The sequence below is a fragment of the Arvicola amphibius genome, chromosome 1, assembly GCF_903992535.2.
Source record: "Arvicola amphibius chromosome 1, mArvAmp1.2, whole genome shotgun sequence".
NCBI lineage: Eukaryota > Metazoa > Chordata > Mammalia > Rodentia > Cricetidae > Arvicola > Arvicola amphibius.
The window spans coordinates 14,989,828-15,009,306 of record NC_052047.1 but is presented as its reverse complement, the minus strand read 5'-3'; the positions used below and the strand labels follow the sequence as shown (position 1 = coordinate 15,009,306).

At 43.6% G+C, this 19,479-nt stretch overlaps 1 protein-coding gene across 10 annotated transcripts in view; it reads left to right on the top strand.

Annotated features, from left to right (window-relative positions):
* The window catches only part of LOC119807936 (alpha-fetoprotein-like), a 53,641-nt gene that overhangs the window by 13,091 nt on the left and 21,071 nt on the right, over positions 1-19,479 (top strand). For all 10 annotated transcript variants that reach the window (XR_005284381.1, XM_038320215.1, XM_038320193.2 and 7 more), the window contains 5 exons: positions 6,273-6,487; positions 7,976-8,108; positions 10,321-10,418; positions 14,027-14,165; positions 16,168-16,394. Coding sequence is in view for 9 of the 10 variants with exons in the window: in XM_038320215.1 (XP_038176143.1) it covers positions 6,273-6,487; positions 7,976-8,108; positions 10,321-10,418; positions 14,027-14,165; positions 16,168-16,394 (812 nt within the window). In the remaining variant the exon portion in view is untranslated. The remainder of the gene's footprint in view (positions 1-6,272; positions 6,488-7,975; positions 8,109-10,320; positions 10,419-14,026; positions 14,166-16,167; positions 16,395-19,479) is intronic.

The window sequence follows — 19,479 nt, the reverse complement described above, 5'->3', positions numbered from 1 at the left end:
AAAATTCTTTAATTAAGTTTATTCTTTGACAGTTTTATACATATGCAATGCTTTAATATTTTCTATCATCCTCTCCCATATTAGCCTTTAAAAAGTTTAAAATTCTTAAGCAACAGTACAGTGGTAAATAATAAAGCTAGAAAAGTAACGACCTCTTCCTTTTAGCAATAGAATGCCTCCTATCTCCTTTATGTCCCCAACTAGTGCGGTGAGTCTCCTCCTTCCCGTTGGTCATTTCCCACATTCCTCTAACCTGTTAGGTTTCTGGAACTGGCCTTTAACTAAACTGGGACTATATTCCACTCTCCATTGCTAACTGCATAAGGCCTAGAATTGCATCTGAAGTCAGTCCCTGGGAAAGGAAATCTGTCAATGCGGTGTGCGACACCTAGGGCATGGGCAGTGGACAAAGACCTGTGTTAGATCCAAATATAAAGTCCCCAAGTCCCAAGGAAGGAGCCAACTGAGGCTGCCCATGCCTCCTACGGCCCCAGCCAAGTCCCGAGTCATGTTCTTAACAAAGTCTGCAAGTCTGAAGGGGGACTGGGTCTCACCACGGACCAGAACTCCAGGACGAGCTGAAGCGTCGTTTCACAGGAAAGCTCAGAAGCCTGTGGGCAAAGATCTCCACTCCCAGCCTTTTCCGTTCCCCTCACGCACAACTTAGAAGACACACACGGAAATAACAGTTAAAAGGGGGGAACAGGAGAATCCCCGAGACTTCCAATCTTCAAACGTAACCTCTGCTGGGACAGAGTGCAGGCCCAAGTGACACCTTCCGGTAGTCATTGTGACTGTCCGTGTTACACTCAGCTCTGCCACTCAGGGACAGCGGCAGCTGCCGCTCCCAATTCCTAGAACACTGGCTAATGGCCAGACTCATGAACAACACTTTTTTTTTGCATGTTTTGGGGGTGCTGCCTCTTTGTATTGAACCCAAGGCCTCGCGCCTGTCAGGCAAGTGCTCCCCTCCTGAGCTTCATCTCTTCCGGTAGACTGACAGATCCTTTCTGACTGAAGAGTGGGTACATTTGGTAGAAAAGTAAAGGGACATGTGGCCCTGATAGAACCCAGTTCAGACAAAATAAAATCTGAGAAAGCCTTTCCTTCACACATAAACAGTCAACATACCCAAGGAGTGACTGCAGGACAGCTGCTCTTACAGGATGGACTGCAGCAGGCAAGCCAGAGCAATCTGCACTTACCTAATTTTATTGTCTCGTATTCATAAACAACTTCAAGTAACTGTAAATTGTTCTGGCAACCCTGTCCCAGTTCAGATTGCAATGGAAACAGCTCTGGGGTTCCTGGTTTGCCAAAGATAGTGTTTATGTGTCCACAGAGGTTTTTTTTTTTTTTTTTATTACTCTTTAGGGAGGTCTGGCGTGTTTGTTTTTTGTCTGGATGGGTTCTGAACATCAGTATGTAGGCACTATTTGCTTATCTTTGGGTGGTCATTTGATTTTATATCTTTTGACTTATTTGCCAATGGATTTTACAAATGAAGTACTTGTCGCACAAGTGTGAGGACTAGAACTCACAAAAAGCTGGATGTGGTGCTAAGACATCTGTATTCCCCGCGTGCGCACGGTGAGAAGGGAGCTGGAGGCAGGAGAGTTACCAGAAACTCTCAGGTCAGCCCTGCTAATGCAGCAGTGACTAACAGTGACTAACAAGCCCTGTTTCAAACCAGATAGAAGGCTAGCGCTGACACTCAGGGTTGCCCTCTGACCTTCACACGTGCACCGTGGAACCCATGCACCTGCACTCACACGTTCACACTCCGTACACGCAAACTCGCTACATGCCCACCAGAAAGACAGAATGAAAACATAGTCCTTACGTCTTAACCACTTCTACAAATCTCATTTTGCTGTATTTTTGGACTTGTGTTGTTTATGTGCTTCTATTCGAATTTCCACATTCAAGCTATTACTGTTTCTATATGCCTTATAAAGTTTAGGAATTCATTTATGCTCATTTCTAAAGACAAATTTAATTTTCTACCTTTAAAATATTTATTTTTCTTTCATGTTTTTCCTCTTATATGTCTGTGTATTATGTATGCTCCAGCTCCCAAGAGGGTTAGAAGAGGGTCAGAGTCACTGGGATTGGAATTTCAATTGATCGTGAGCTGCCAAGTGGGTACTAGGAATACAAACCCTGATCCTCCGGAGAAGAAGCCAGTGTCTTAACCACTGAGCCATCTAGCCCTTGAATATTTTCCAGATAGGATTGAGGTCATGTGTTCTGGGAGGATTTGAGCTTGTCTGTTAACCCTGAGGTTGTGGTAGAGACAGAAAATAGCAGAACGCTTCTCCGTGTCTTCTGCTGTGTGTCAGTCTCAGCGTGTTTCCCACAAAACCTCATTGCTCGTGGATTCTGTAATTCTGAACTCACCTGCTTACCCAGATGCAAATCAATATTCACAACACTTCCATGGTTGTTCCTATGCTAACACACGCTGAGAACAACCGAACATTTGAGCTGCCCAATGCACATACCACACCTTCACGAGGCTCAACAAGGCACCGTACTGTATTTGCTTCAGCTCTCACAGTATAAACGAACGTTCTTTTTATATGCAGTGCACTTAATGGCAACACTTTTGTTGGTAATTCTGATGCTCAAGGTTATTCCAGATACAGCGCTGAAGCGCTGTCTTAAGTACAAGATGACGCGTCTTATGGAATCGTGCACAGTAGATGGGTTTCCTCCCTGATATATGTTCAGTGTTGAGTAAACAACAGCTCGTATTAAATAAGGCACCTCACATAGAGGCAGGCACTAAGCGAGGCTATGTCTTGATAGGTGTGGCGAGAGGCCAGAGGGAGTCCTGCATCTTTCTCCGAGTGGCATTGATTCAGTATGCACCAACTCGGTGTTTAGACTGAGTCTTGGCTGTTTATGTTGTCATGGATTTAATGAAATTCCTCTTCAAAACATCTCACTTATTAGCGTTTTCTCATTTAGGGTTATAGAGCTCTCGATGGTGTTATCGTTTGAAATAAAAACACCATCAATTATGCAATTGTATGCCCTTTTTCTTGTGTGTTTGGTCTTCTTTTTAATTAATTGGCTCTGAAAGGGGATGGTTTAATTTATTGGCCTTCTCCAAAACAAATTCTTGGACTCACTCGCTGGGTTTATGCTTTTAATTATATTGATTTTCCTCTTAGTTTTGTCTGTTGCTTCTATCACAGATGTTTTGGTTGACTGCTTGGTGGTATTCTCACTCTTTTAAATGCAATTGTGTTCACAGCTATTTATTTTGAACAGTATTTTTTTTTCCTTTCTGGTGCTGAGGATTGACCACAGGGCCTTGCATCCCCTGAGCTGGGACTCCCCCACTGAATTATACTTCCAAACGAAACATTTTTTTAATCTACCGCCTCCCACATGCATGCTGTGTTAGTAGATTTCTCTCTTATTTGCTCCTTTCTCCTTCATCTCAGAGGAAAGATCTGTGTATTGCACACCGTAGAGCTGCCTGTCTACAAGCTCTGTCTACTGTTTACAGTGCTTAGTATGTTTCACCGTGTTCATTCACAGCTCTGCCCTGACCGGAAGGAGAATGTTTATTCCCAACTTTAATATGCGATATTGCTATAATGTTATAATGTGATATTCTCATGTCAATCACTAGAACTCAGTAAGCTTCTCTCAGCTTCTCTCTGACTCCGCAGACCTGAAGGAACAACCGTCTAGACTATGTGGCAACTGCTGCAGTAATTTTAAAATTTAAAAATTAAAACCACTAATTTTTTAAAGGCTGGTGACCAGTACCAAAACTAACCCTTCAATTTTATCTGACTCTTAGAATACCTACTCTATTCCTGACAATTATTCCATTTATTTTCTGCAGCCTTACCAAGTATTATTTATTACCCATTTTGCAGACTAGAAAATTGAGGTACAAGGAGGTGAGAAAGTTTCCCCAATTTGCAGTCAGAAAGTGGCAATTTAAGGACTGTATTTAGCTGCTAGCCACAGCATTAATTTATTTCTCTACAACAACAGAGTTTTGGTTTTTTGAGACAGGGTCTCTCCGTGTAGCCCTGACTGTCCTGGAACTCACTCTGTAGACCAGGTGGCCTCAAACTCATAGAGATCCTCCTGCCTCTGCCTCCTGAGTGCTGGGATTAAAGGTGTGCACCACCACCTCCTGCTCTGGCTTCCCTCTCCCTCTCCTTAGTACCTTTTGAAATTCAGTTTCCAGGCAGCCTGTTCTCAGCTGTTCTCTCTCTGTCTGCATGTGCCTTGGCAGAGCTGGGGAGTCAACCAGCAAAGGCTTCTCTTCCCTTCCCGTCTAGGCCATTTGTGGATGTGAATTGCGTTTCCTGCCTGTCTGAGAACACCAGCAAAGGCTTTCTCTTGTCTTCCCGTCTAGGCCATTACTGTATGTGAATTGTAGTTCTTGCCTGTCAGAAGACGAGGTGGGGCCACTTGCCTAAGTCCTAGCTAAGGGTTATTCCAGTCATTTGAGGTCCAGCTTAGAGCTGTCTCCCGGGTTCTGTCTGACAGCACAATCACTCCTGTTAAAAGCAAAGGCTATGGTGGCCTGGGAACACTTGTTGAAGTGTCTGGTTTCCTGGGCCCCACAGCAAAGAACGGTGCCAGGAATACATAGTTAGAAATGGCAGTAGAGATTGTTTATTCCAAAAGAGAAGAAACTCCTGAGAATTGGAGCAGGCTAGAGAGGTAAGGGAGAAAGCACCCTCCAGCCCCACTCCCACCCCACTCCCTCCCTTCACCCCTACCCCCTCTCTCCAGCCCTACTCCCACCCCAACCCCTCCCTCCACCACCACCCCTAAGTGTCATGACCTTTTCTAGGACATTTCTGTAGCACCATCTCGTCCTCCTTTGTATGCCATGAGCATTTCTCAGCATGCTCTGTTTATTAGATGAAGTCCAGAGGCAGAAGAGCTCCCTATCTGTCTTACTAGTTTCGTTTATGTTAATCTTGATGCTTCAGTCTCTAGCCCCTGCTCTCCCACCATGCTCTCATCCCAGTAAGGTTTAATGATAAGGCAACACCAGAAGCCACAGGTAGATGGTGACAAAGCTGCTCTTCTTTCCTGGAACTGCCCCCTGGAGGAGATTCACCTTTCCTCCCTAACAGGAGGAGGGAGCTCTGCCTTGATTGTGCTGAGCCACGGAGAGCATGCTGGCTTCCTAGTTAACCAGCGCACACACATCCTCAGAGTCTCAAATTGACTCCATGATTTGGCTTCCATTTGACTCTTAGATTTCCATGTTATTTTTTTTTTTCTAGATTTTGTGAGTACCCTTACTGCTCAGAGCAAATCTCCCTGTAAATGTCTTATAGACGCTTGAAGTCGTTCTGAACTCTCAACACCCCAGGAAATTCTTTGGTCTCTTTCTCCAGCCGCTGTCCTCATCTGTCCCTATCCCTGACCACAAGTTTCAGTGAATTCTGTTTCCCACTGTCCCAAGTAATCCTAGATCCTGTCTCCTCACTTCCCTCCCTTTTGTTAAAACAACTTTTCACTTCTACCTGTTAGTAGCCCCTAGCGTAGCCAAGCCTCAAGTAATACTCTCAATGGCTTTCAAATGACCCTCTCCCAATCATGTCATGCTTTCTAACCTCTAAGACTTTATATACCTATAAAACCAAATACTCTAGGATGGCTTTGTCTCCACTTGTTTCACATTACCTTCTAATTATCTTTAATGACTCAAGTCATTCAAGACTACCGCTGTGAATTCCATCCTATCTAGACTGTCAAGTTCTTTGATTTCTCCTGAAGAATCATACGATTTTCTAAATATGACCCCTTGTGGTTGTATCGTTGGACTCTTTGAGTAGGTCTCGAGTTCCTAATTCACACGTAGAAGCAGTTATCTGTGCATTTAAGCACATATGTAAGCAGAACAGCAACATGGACTACACCAGGTAGCAGGCAGAGGATGATGTGGTTCTGGGACCAACGCTTCCCTGACTGGGATCCTACAATAAGAACAGCAATAGAAAGACAATAGAACCCTCTGGTTGTGGTTTTTGGACTAAAAGTGAGACATTAATACAATCTGTCTTCTATCTTTTTAAGAGAAGATATTTGAGACTCTAAGTAAGGTCAAACAGACAAGTATCTCTTTCCAAAATAAGTTATGATGAATGTCTCCTTGGGCCTTTCTGTTTGCCTGGCGTAGAGCAGTGTATAGTATCAAGTTTTCCTCTGGCATTCTAATTGCAACAGACTAAGTTGAAACTACATCAAATAATAACTGTCCTGTTTGTGTCTCCCAGCACCAGCTTATGAACTATACCTGCTCTAACCAGGCTATCTTGTCCAGCAAGTTTGCCCAGTGTTGTCAACAGCCAGAACCATTCCGTGGGGAATGCATTATCAACTCAGAAAATGATGACAAGCCCAACCTGACATCCCTGGCACTCAGAAAGTTTACCGAAGACCAGTCTGCATGCAAACAATTCAGAGACAAGCAGCATGACTTTCTACAAGAGTGAGGCAGCTTCTCCCGGGTGTTTATGGATTCAGTTGAGAGAGATGGTGCAAACATGAATGAAAACGGGGCCAGTGACAAACACTATGGCCAAGAGGAGATGCTCTTCGGAGCCTGAAGTTGCCAGTAGTTATTCATCTCCACTCTTGATGCCAGTGGGAATGTGGGTTCGGGTGGTTGGAAACAATGCATGAAAGAGAAGCTAGATGTTCCTTTCTTCTCAAACATTGACAACTAGTGTAGGGTTAAAATAAAGAGGCTAGTGATAGCCAAGTGTCACAAGCATTGGGATGAAGGACTTGAGGATAAATAAGAGGATCAAATTGGTATTCCTGGCTAGCACTTTTATTCTAAATAATTTAATATACACTGTCAAATGCACATACCATTTAAGCATTAAAGAGCTGGAATATTAACATTATCAGTGGCTATTCAGAAGTAGATGTTAATTTTTGCATTACCACAAAACGACTTCAATATACTATATTAAGACAACATTGTGCTATTAGAATGCCCCCAGAGTCACTTGTGAAGTCATGAGAATTGAGTTTCCCTCAACATTAGATGACCTCACTTATATTTTACAAATTATGCCTGATACTAGCTAATAAAATTAAATACCACTATCTGAACCCACTCATATAAATTCCTAAGCTTGCATTTGGTATTGAAAAAATCAATGGGCCTGTCAGACTAGACCCAGTTGTGAAAGGCATGTGAACTTGTGAGTTGAATCGCTTTGAGATTCAAAAGCTGTGTGTGTGTAGTGGCTTGATCTCCCAGGCAGTGTGTTCCAACGGTAAACTGAGGCAGCTGATGAGGAAGCACCAAAGATCTCATTTTCATCCTCTAAGTTTTTTGAAAACATTCTAGTTTTATTTTCCTTTTTAAATTATTATTGTGCATGTTTCTTACTGCACTTGCAGAAGCTAGCAATATCAGAGTTATGAGCTTAACCATGGAATCATCTCTCCAGACCCCATTTTATTTTTTCTTGATGATCCAGATAAGTGTGTAGATTATGACTGGACTTAACAGCTGATTTTTAAAAAGGGGTGTGGGGAGAGTGGGATGATTTAATGCCTCAAAAGTACATTAGTGGAAGGTCCTTTTAAAAAACAAAATAATCCCAAAGGTAACTGGAAAATATGTCATCCCATAAAATGCTTGAAATTGACCTGACGCAGAAGTATCTAGAGGCTGAGCCAGAACCCGCCAGTGTTTCAGGTTCAAGTTCTGAATCTGCCATTTACTACCATGTGACTTTGGAAATCACATGATTTTTATTGTTTTCTTATCTCAGAGCACAGCTATAAAGCCCCTCTGAAAGCTTCCCAAGGTTCTAAATGCCTTCTAAAGTCAGTTCGATTTCATGGTCATTATGGCTTTTTGAAAAAAAAAAAAAAAAGAAAGAAAACAAAAAACCAAAACAAATCCACGGCCTCTGGGTTTTAAGCTTTGTCTTCTCACATGTCTTATACAATACAGGTTCCTTTACGAATATTCCAGAAGACACCTGGAGTTGGCAGTTCCAGTGATTTTACGAATATTTGCAACATATAAACAGTTACTGGAGGAATGCTGCAAGTTAGGAAACCCTTCGGAATGCCACCGCCGTGGGGTAAATTCCTTTTTAATTTATTTTTTTTAAAGCCTGTTTCTCACTAGTGGTTCCAAATGGTGAAAGTTCCAGTCCTGTTAGTAGCACATTCTTTTGTAAAATGAGTTTGCATGCTTTTGCTAATTACGAACACTAGGCAACAGGCAGGATTCTTCCCTAAACCAGACTGTCACACACACCATAGTGACCTGTCCCTTAGAGTGGTTCCTGAGGCACCTCCCGCCCCCACACCTTGCAGTGTCCTCTTTGAAGTGAATGTAGATGCCGGCTTGGCACAGTAGCAGGACACTACAGCCTGCTTGGGTCCCATGTCTTGGAAGATGCTTCCCTTGCAAGCTACCAAGCTGCCTGATCACAGCCAGCATCTCTTGTTACGTGTTTTAATGAGAAAGCTAGAGTTCCCACAAGCTTTCACTTTAATAGTTAGTCATGGATTACCAACCAAGGCTGCGTAGTTCTGACTTTTGTTACTCTAATTGATGCTTTACCCAAAGCAGGGACTATCTGGGCGTTATAGGTGCATGCCTGTAATCCCACCACTTGGGAGGCAAAGGAAGGTGGATCTCTCTGAGTTCAAGGGCAGCCTGGTCTTTAGAGTAAGTTCCAGGACAATCACAGCTACAGTGAGAAAACCTGTCTTAAAGAACAAACTAACAAGGAAGGAATGAAGAGCAAAGGTATATATCTTTTGGTGCTGAGTTCAAGCAGGTCCAGCAGGTATTACTGTTTCTCGAGAGAAGGCTATATGAGGGTACGCCCGCTTGAAATCACAGGCTACTCTACTGGACAGTTTTGTGACAACTTGACACAAGCTAGAGTCATCGTAGAGGAGCAAGCCTCCATTGAGAAAATGCCTCCATAAGATCAGCCTGCAGGCAAGCCTGTAGGGCATTTTCTTTGTTAGTGACTGATGTGGAAGGCCAGGCCCCTTGAGTGTGGGGCCACCCCTAGGCTGGTGGTCCTGGGTTTTATAAGAAAACAGGCTGAGCAAGTCAAGGGGAGCAAGTCAGTAAGCAGCACCCCTCCATCACCTCTGTGTTAGCTCCTGCCTTTCTGTCCTGACTTCCTTGATGATCAATAGGTGGAAGCATAAACCAGATAAACCCTATCCTGCCCAAGTTGCTTTTGTCATGGGGCTTCATCACATCAAAAACAACCCTAAGACAGCTTCTACAGGAGTCTATAGCTGCGGCATCATGCAGGAGCGTGGGTGGTCAGAGGTTACACTACCCGGCAGCCTTACCATAGCACCCAACTGAATCAATCTGGGAAAACAGGCAATGCCACAGTTTCTAAGCGCTTTCTGTAGATAAGATTAAAGTTCAGAAGGTCAGGCGAATTGTCTAATGGGCCACCGGCAATAAAGACAGGGATAAAAATATAGCCCAGGCCACCCGCTTACAAGTCAGAGAGAATTTTCTCTATGCCAAACACAGCTTATCAGGATAAGGCTACTGAAGGGGTATGCTCCTGTCCAAGAGCTGAGTCTGCAGGGTTACTAATGCCTTCTCGCCGGAGTCTATTCCATGGTGCAAGAACACTTTGATTTACTTTCAGCTCTGAAAATCCCATTTGGTTCCTTTCAGTATATATTTGTGACATGTTTTATAGCTGTGACGGTTAATGTTTATATTAGACCAGGACTTCTTATCACACCTCGATATCTCTATACCTATATAGTTTATGCTTATATTGTATGCATGCTGCTAATAAGCCTAATTATTAAATGAACCAATGGACATACACACACACACACTGGGATACACACACACTGGAATACATACACTAAGACATACACACACACATTGGGACACACACGCTGGGACACACACACACACACACACACACACACACACACACTGACCAGTAAAAGAGATCTGTATGCTACCTCTTCCTTTCTCTTTCTGGCTTGATGACTGATTTGCCTTATGGTTATAGAATTTGGCACTGAAGCCCGCAAGTGAGTCTAGATGACAGTAAGATAAACACTCAATCTTGCTGTTTCACTTGTTTCCCACAGATCACATGATGATTTCTCTCTCAGAAAAAAAAAACAAACCATTGTTTTTGAGTTTCCCAAACTCACTAATTGGGAAAAAAAAAAAGAGTTGGTTAACCAAATATTGTTATTAAACTATTAGGGAAAATGTAATCCCATCTCAAGGCATATTGTTGTGACCCTGGATAAACATTCACAATGTCTGTTTTTCAGAAAGAGATGTTCCAAAGAGTGGTCCGTGAAAGCCGTGACTGTGTGAAAACTTACTGTGACTTACACAGGACGTTAGGAGGCAGTAACTTCCAGGACAGGTATGCTCCTCTGGTGGCCAGTCCTCATCCTCGTCAGTGCCTATTGGTTAATCCCCATGCTAAGATTTTCTCAGAATTTGTACCCACTCTTCGGCTGAGCATTAACTAGCCTCCTGTGCTGATTCGACAGTTATCTATGTAACTTTGGCAGCTGCCGCACACCACGCCCCCTTGTCTGCGTTTGATGCGCTGGCACCCAGTTCTCATCAGGCAGTTCCCAACAGGCAGCCTCCATCCTGCTTCCAAGCCCAGTTCCCCAGCTGCTGCTGATGTCAGGGAGCAAAGCAGGCCCTGCAGGGCCACCATGAACTCTCACACCTGACCATCTTACCTTGGGGCTTTGGCTGTGACTTAGAGTCAAAGGTGCAGTAGAGATTAGAATCCAGGGTTCCTTATCACTCGCAAGTCAGGTTTTTCAGGCAAGGCTAGTGTGTTGACCAAGATGGACACCTTAGTTATTTGTCAAAGGGAATACGAACACCTTGGGTACAGAGAGCCTGGCGAATCCTATTTATCTAAGATTAAGTAACCAAAAAATAAAGCCCACTTGAGGAATTTCTGAGGTCTTGCTAGAATGGTCTGTTTAGAAACAAAGTATTAAGAAAAGTTCAGTTTGATATAGTATCTTATAATATTGAGTTTAAATTAAATGTCCAAAATAATGGATCACAGATCGTATCCTGGCTCTTTGAGGAGGGGTTTTTGGCTCAGTGCTTTTGTGTTATGTTGTGTTCAGTTGCTAATGCACATTGTGAAGATTAGATTTGTGGCTCTCAAGCTTTAGAATGCGATAAAATCTTCCAGAAGACTTAGAACCCAGGCCTGAGATTCTCCCTGGCTGCTGTAGAAACTCTCCTTCTTCCATGTGTGTTTTCTTCTAGCAATGCGGCAGTTAATTCTAGTTGTTTGTGGTCTTGAACAAGCCGGTCTGCAGTCTTTCTCTTCAAAACCACTTCATGTCACTCTGTTTTCAACACTACTATCCCAAGTTACCTCATCTTCTGTGACCCCGCCGGCAGGGTCAGCTATTCAGGGTCCTCTGAAGGGGCGCTAACCTGAAAGAACATGGGCTGGAGAAGAGGAAGGAGACCAAGCAAGATTCTGTTGTCAAGGTCTCATTTATTAGGGTGATGGTTACAGCTTATATAACCCTTGAATGAGGATCTCAGATTGGGGTGGGGGGTAGGGGTAGCAAAGGTCACCAGCTAGCAAACCTGGTGTTCCTTGTGCAAGCAGAAACATTCCTTTTTGTGATTCCCTTAACAAACAGTTCTCAAGATAGTTAGGATGTGAGGCAGGTTCTGTTAACAAACAGTTTTCAAGATAGTTAGGATGTGAGGCAGGTTCTGTTAACAAACAGTTCTCAAGGTAGTTAGGATGTGAGGCAGGTTCTGTTAACAAACAGTTCTCAAGATAGTTAGGATGTGAGGCTCTCTGCAAACATCCTTAGGACAATGGTCCCTGCTATCATCTTTAGGACAATGGTCCCTGCTATCATCTTTAGGACAATGGTCCCTGCTATCATCTTTAGGACAATGGTCCCTGCTATCATCTTTAGGACAATGGTCCCTGCTATCATCTTTAGGACAATGGTCCCTGCTATCATCTTTAGGACAATGGTCCCTGCTATCATCTTTTAGGACTACTATGGTTCCTGCTATCATCTTTTAGGACTATGGTCCCTAACAATCTTCTTTTACTTGTGTTGCCAGAATGACTTTAAAACAGTGCAATACTCTGCTTTGTGAATCCCCAGTGCATTCTTGTCAAAGAAGTCATTACCTTAAAACAATGCAAAACTGATTTCATATCTAATCCCCCTCAAAAAACAAAACAAAACCAACGAAACAACAGCAACAACAAACCTCACAGTCAATGGCTTCCCAAATCCCCCATCCTGTGCCCTTCACCTGGCTCATTTAGAGGCATTGTCATTTCTCAGTTCTGAAGACCTTTCCTCAGGAAACCCTGCCTGACCTCCTTAAATGGGAAAGATACTATGATCTTTTATGTCCTGTTAGGGAAAAAAAAAAACATTAGAAACAAAATTTGTCAAGGTAATATTGAAGTAGACTAGTTTCTTCTTAATTGAATAAATATTAAACCAGAAAGTCGTCCCACTCCCTGGCCACAGCTAAGCAGACACAACCCTTTGCGCACAGGAACTGGTGAACTCATTCTGAACAATGACTAGCCCTCAAGATGATTTGACCAGCCTGATTGCCAAAACTCACCCTAGCTTTACCTGCCAGTTTACCTAGCTCTCATTCACTATGTCTCTAGAGATCAACAGCCCTGCCCCACCCCAAAAACCCTTCTTACATCTTTAAGCAAGGAGGTCCTTTGTAGCTTGCAACAGAATTCTTCCCCAAGGTAAGCTCTCCCCACAGCCAAGAACTGGGAGAAAGGGGGAACTGCCTGTCCCTAGATCCTTGGTCTCTGAAGAAGACATTGCTGACTTATAAAGTTGATAAAAATGTAGATCAGTTTTTAAATATGTGTTGTGTGCACTTCAATGAGAGGAGGAAGCCTTCTCAGGTTTTCTGAAGTGAACGCACTAAGAAAAATAGAGGGAGGCAGAGGCAATTCCTTCCCTCGTTTTCGGCGGGAGACTTGAACCTTTTTAAAGTTCTGACTTAGCTCACAGCACTGGCAGCTCTCTGCACCGGACACACAGAGTACTTGTTTGCCCCTGTTCACTGGGGTGTGAGTCCCTGAAGAAGGCGAGCTGCTTCACAGGAGTCAAATGGTCCCTGGCTCCTCTCAGAAACTGCTTACTCTAGGTCTGATTTTTAGCTTTGAAAGTATCCCTGATTAGTTCACTAAAAATGGGTTAGGATGGAGGAGGGCATGGGTGTGAGGACAACAACAATTGTGTCAAGTTACCCTCTGAGCCATCAAGACGGCAGAAGGGATTGTTAACCCTAGTCCAATGCCTCGTTCTTCTTATATCAGAGATAATGTTGAACACCATGGGAAACTGTCAGTCAGTGGTTCTCAAACTTTCTATTGATGAAACATTTTAATACAGTTTCTCATGTTGTGGTGAGCCCTGTAGGTGGAGTTTTCTACTTCAAACTACTACACAGGCTTATATTAATTGTAAATGTTCAGTCAATAGCTCAGGCTTATTACTAACTAGCTCTTTCATTTTAAGTTAACCCATATTCCTTATTTATTCTCTGCCATGTGACGATATCTTTATTAGCATGGCATGTCCAACTCCTGCTCCCTCTGTATCTGACTGGTGATGCCCCTGACTCTGCCCCTCCTCATCCCATCATTCTCAGTTTGGCTTTCCCACCTGACTTTATCCTGTTCAACTACTGGTCAGTCAGCTTGTTTATTAAACCAATCATAGCGACATATATTTATACAATATATAGAAGGATTATTCCAGAGCAGGCCTCCAACCATAAAATTATTTCATTGCTACTTCATAACTGTCACTTTGCTACTGGTATGAATCAAAATGTGAATATTTGATATGCAACTCCTGTGAAGCCCCCCAAAGGGTCACAACCCACAGGTTGAGAAGCGCTGGTGTAGATGGATATCTGTGTGTGTGTGTGCATATTACCATGAGTAAGAAGGACTTATCATTTTAGGCTTACCATCCTTTATACTAAGAAAGCCCCACAGCTGTCTGTGCAGGAGTTGGTGGCATTCACAAGGAAGATGGCAGCGGCTGCCAGTAGATGCTGCCCACTAAGCGATGAGCTGCAGTCTGCCTGTGTGGAGGATGCGGTAAGGTCACCCTTGAGATATCTACCATCTGTCTGAAGTTCTTCTCTCCTGGCCCCAGGAATCAACCTCATTTCTGTGGGCATATTTCTGACCTACCAGTGGGGATTAATAGTCCTCAGGGGAGACGCTTTCCAGGCAGCTCATGCCGACTGTTTTAATTAGCAACAGGGGAGGACTGTCCCCTCTCAAGCCTGGGTCATTAGTTTCACAAAACTTTCCCCTGGTCACCTACAAGAGTCCACTGCCTGGATTTTAAAGTTGACCAAACTGACTTTGTGGACAGCCTTAAAGATGCTGCAAATGCTTGACTAAGGCTCGTGGAACTTGTAATGTGTAGTATGTTTGTGCCTAAGTGTGCTCACTCACAAGGAGCAACGTGGCCCCAGAGCTAGAGGCAATTGGTTGTAGTAATAGCCTATCCTTTTCCTCAATCAAAATATTAGAGAGGTTGAATTAAAATAGGGAGATTAGTTCACATGAGATGAAAAGAAGGGCAGGGATGGCCTTGAGTACAATTCCTTCAAGGTCTCTTGAAGCATGGTTGTAACCATTTCCGCTTCACCATGGAGACTGTCCCTGAGCAGCTCGGTGCTCCAGCCTCTGAGATTTAGCTTCTAGAACTCTCAAGACACATGGCCTCAACATTTCTGAATTCTTGTTTAGTGCTAATTTCATTTTTCCTATACTCGCAGTAGATTGTATTCTTTATTCTAACTTGCTATAACCGTTCTTCTAATAAAGCATAGTTATTTGAATTAAAAATCAAAAGTTAATATCTAGCACTTCCTTCATTTTAACTATAAATTTTTTGTTATGGAATCATGTTTTTCTTGGGGAGTTCATCAGATTAGATTTGTATGTTCCTAGAACTTTACTTTGGGGAAGTTGCCTTGTTACTTCTAAAATGGACAAATTCATAATTCAACGTTTGTGTTGAATGGTTTGGATAACTTCATTCTCACAAACATGAGTGACAGGTCACTTGGGTGGCTAGGTACTCAGAGAGTCACACAGGCAGAGTTTCCAGACAGTGTTATGCTGAGTACTTATGCTGTGAGCTGATGGAGGACTCTCATTGGTTAATAAAGAAACTGCCTTGGCTTTTTGATAGGGCAGGATTTAGATAGGTGGAGTAGACAGAACAGAATGCTGGGAAGAAGGGAAGTTAGTAAATCGCCATGCCTCTCCTCTCTGAGACAGACGCCATGGAGCCAGCCGCCAGGTCAGACATGCTGAATCTTTCCCGGTAAGACACCATCTTGTGGTGCTACACACATTACTAAATATGGGTTAAAGCAAGATGTGAGAATTAGCTAATAAGAGGCTGAAACTAATGGGCCAGGCAGTGTTTAAATGAATACAGTTTGTGTGTTGTTATTTTGGGGCATAAGCTAGGCAGGCGGCCGGGAGCTGGGCGGCAGGAACACAGCCTGCTGCACATCACTACAGTGAGCACTGGAGCAGGAGCAAGGTAAGGAGAGATTCTAGAAGAGGTCAAGAAAATGAGGGAGATAACACGGACGGGACCAGACTCCGTGCTCATGCTTTTGAACACCCGTGGAAGACCTGCTGTGTGTTAGTTCTGCAGTCGGTTGCAGCTGTCTGTTACACGATGTTGGAAGACACTGGATTGGAGCTTGTTGAGAAGTCCCACCCTATGTGCACATAGAGTCACATAGGCCGTAGGGTGGGCTTGCTGCTTGCTGCTGAATTGGTGAGTTGAGTGGGACTAAGAAGCTGTAATCCCATGCTGAAGCTGGTCTATCACCTGATAGAGATGACTCAAGGGCACCTTAGCCCGACAGGGACACGAGTCGGAGCACAAGCTGTGGCTCAGTCCACGCTGACAACCTTCTTTCCACCCACCCCCCCAAAGTGAAATCCAGGTGGTGCTAGGTAGTGCGCATCCAACCCGGGCATGCGCAAATAGAATCTCATTGTCCGTGGCTAAAGGACAGCAACCTGACCTCACCGCAGTCATTTTAACTCTCCTCTGGAAAAGGCCAAGCTGATCCTTGGAGCTCTGTGCCGACGACATGACACCAAGCCTGTCAACGCTGGAGTGGGCCGCTGCTGCGACGACTCCTATGCCTTCAGGAAGCCCTGCTTTGATGACCTGCGAGTCGACGGAACTTACATTCCTCCACCTTTGTCTTGTGACCAAGTCATCAGCCTTAAAGAGGACTTGTGCCAAGCCCAGGAGGAGGAGCTCCAAATTGAAAAGCAAAAGTAAGCCTGTGTTCACTTTGGTGTTTGCAACCAACGAGGGGGCTGGTTGGGAGAAATTTAAGGCAGCTACTGATATGGCTTCTGCATAGCGAATACAGCAACTAAACGTTCTGTTGGAACTCAGATGGAATTAAATCGATTAGGCAAATGGGTCAGTATAGCTACTGTGTTGCAATCCCTGCTTAGTCAGTTAATGAGAATGAAGCAAATTTATAAAAAAAAATACTGGCAGAGGATACATTGATATAATTTCTCCAAAATGTTGAAGTCCAAGCATTAGTCTGATATGGTGTTCCATGCAGAAAACATTCTGTTAAAGAAGTGTGGAGGTGATGTATTTCCTTTCTCTTCTGGAAAAGTGACATTATACACTAGAATTGGAAGTCAGGAAAATCTTGCAATAAAGCGATCTTTTTGGTTTGTTCTTCTTAAGAATCAGTGAGGGGGCTTCAGAGATGGCTCAGTGGTTAAGAGGCACACTGTACTTGCAGAAGACCTGGGTTTTGTTCACAGTGATCCATGTCGGTGGATGTCAGCCATAACCACCTGCAATTACAACTACCCTCTTCTGTACTTATGCACACACACACACACACACACACACGCACACGCACATGCACACACACACACTAATTGAAAGTTTAAAAGGACTCATTTAGACAGCAGAACTTACCACAATTTCACAAGAGTCGTATGTGGAGGAAGTCCTTTGGACTACTCCCTCAGAATGGGGGATATTACCTCATAGCATGCCCTTACATTCATTGTAGCATCTTCAGGGGTTGTTAGGAGCCTCTGTTCAGAAGAGCAGGTTTTTGGATGGTAGTAGGTGGGGGGGGGCAGCTGGTAGAAATCCAATTTTTTTGCACCAGATAAAGCTTTGCAGGGACTTACTACAATACAAGGAGACAAGCTGTCCCTAGATGCTAACAATATAGCACATAAGCATCCCAAAGCCATTGTCTATGAAAACATGAAGTCAAAGCACCATTGGAGGAGTGGCAAGTCCTCCCAACACCAAATTTAGGAACCCCTTCCAAAACACACTTCATAGTTTCTTCATAGCTATTCATAGTTACTGCTGCCTGTTACATCATTAGAAATGTTTAATTATTAAGAAACTCATCCACTCATCCTAGAAGTCTGTTTTCTTACCAGTTCCCATCACAGTTCTGCTTCTGAAACTACAGTGAAAAATACTTCACAGGCACTCTGTGTTATGGACACATTCTTTTCTTTAAAAAAATATATATACATAAAATTTTGTTTTTGAGATTATAATATAATTACATCATTTTCCTCCTTTCCTTCCCTCCAATAACAAGAATGAACACATTCTTATTACCTGATGATTAAGTGAAAATGAGACAGTTATTTTATTTATTTTTGGTTTTTTGAGACAGGGTTTCTCTATAGATTTGAAGCCTGTCCTGGAACTAGCTCTGGTAGACCAGGCCTGCCTCTGCCTCCCGAGTGCTGGTATTAAAGGCGTGTGCCACCACCTCCCAGTGAGTTATTTTATTTTAATCTTAAATATAATAACTTAATCTGTAGTTGGCCTCCAGGGAACGATGAGAACAACGATGACCATTGCCTTGCAAACTCATATTTGGCCATGGAAATGTGTCTAGGCCTATAGTATTTAACTAAACATCAAACACTAAATAGTGGATCTTTCCACTAAAGGCTACTGTAAGTTAGCACAATTAGCCCAGGCTTGATGTAAGAATATAAGAAGTTAATTTCCCTCTAGAAAGTAGGGTTTGCTGGTCTTTGCAGAGGTGCCCTGGGCATAGCTCAGCACCATTCCACGTTGTTGCTTCACTAAGTCCTCACTCTGTGTTTATGAGGTAGGTGACACCAGGACCCCACTTTAATTGTGGAGAAGCTGGGGATGAAAAAGGAAGGCAGGACAGGTACAGAAGCAGAAGCTGGGGTCGCAGAACAACTGAGAACTAAGAGATAAAAAAGGAAATAGAAGCCCGGCCTGCTGGAACAAACCCAGAGTCCTAGCTATTCAGAGGGCCTACAGTGAGTTCTAGGCAATACTGGCCTACCCAGTGAGTTTGAGGCCAGCCTGGCCTACGTAGAGAGACTGTCTCAAAATCTGAAACAAATACAAAGAGGTCCAGGATATAGCTCAGTGTGTTTGGAGTAGATAGCTGGGTATCTACTCTTCCAGAGTAAGGCTTTGGCTTTAATCCCCAGTACTGAAGTAAAGAAAATTGGTAATAGAAGTTCACAGAAAAAAAATTTCAAACCACTTACAAAAAAATTTGAAAGTTAATTTTAAATAGTATATAAACAGAATCATTTGTTTTAAATGAAATGATAGGACCACGAATACTGTAGAAACAAAAACCTGGAAACAAATTGGTAGTAATAAGGGTTAAACTGGACATAATTTTTTATTGCTCTTACTGAGCTATACATTTTCCCCACTTCCCTTCCTTCCTCCCCTCTCCTTTTCTACCCGTCCTCCTTCCCCCTGGCCCCCCACGCTCCCAACTCATCTTCTCCTTCCTAAGTGGATCCATGTATGGGCATAAAAATTTAAAAGGTAAAGTAGAAAGTGAAGTATGGAAAATACTGGAGGACTAGAAGCAGCCAAGTCGAGGTAGGGGACAGGAAAGGTTAAACGACCCCAAAAGGCCCACCCCCGCGCCCCCGTGTGACCGTAATGGGGTGAGCCTGTTGCGAGGCAGCACAGCCCTACAGCCCTCCCATCCCCATCCCTGGTAATGAAACCTCAGCTTTGGGGTTCGGAGTGGCCAGAGTATCAGGACTCCCGGATGTTCCCGCCCAGGCACAGGGCCTTTTATCCTTGTTACTGGGAGAACTACCGCACTCAACCCGTGTGCTCTTTCTCTCTCTACTGGCCATTCCGAGAACTGCATCCAGAAACTTGCTCAAGGGCTGGCAGAAAGAAAGCGGAGTGCTGGGGGGAGGGAAAGGAAAGGATATTTCCAGAGACCAGACTAGAGCTTTTGTTTGGGAGGTGTCAAGTCACGGAGGTGTTTGGGAACTCGCAGTTGTGAGTGAGAAGAGAGAGGGGAGTGCTTGTGAGGGAGCTTCATTATAATTG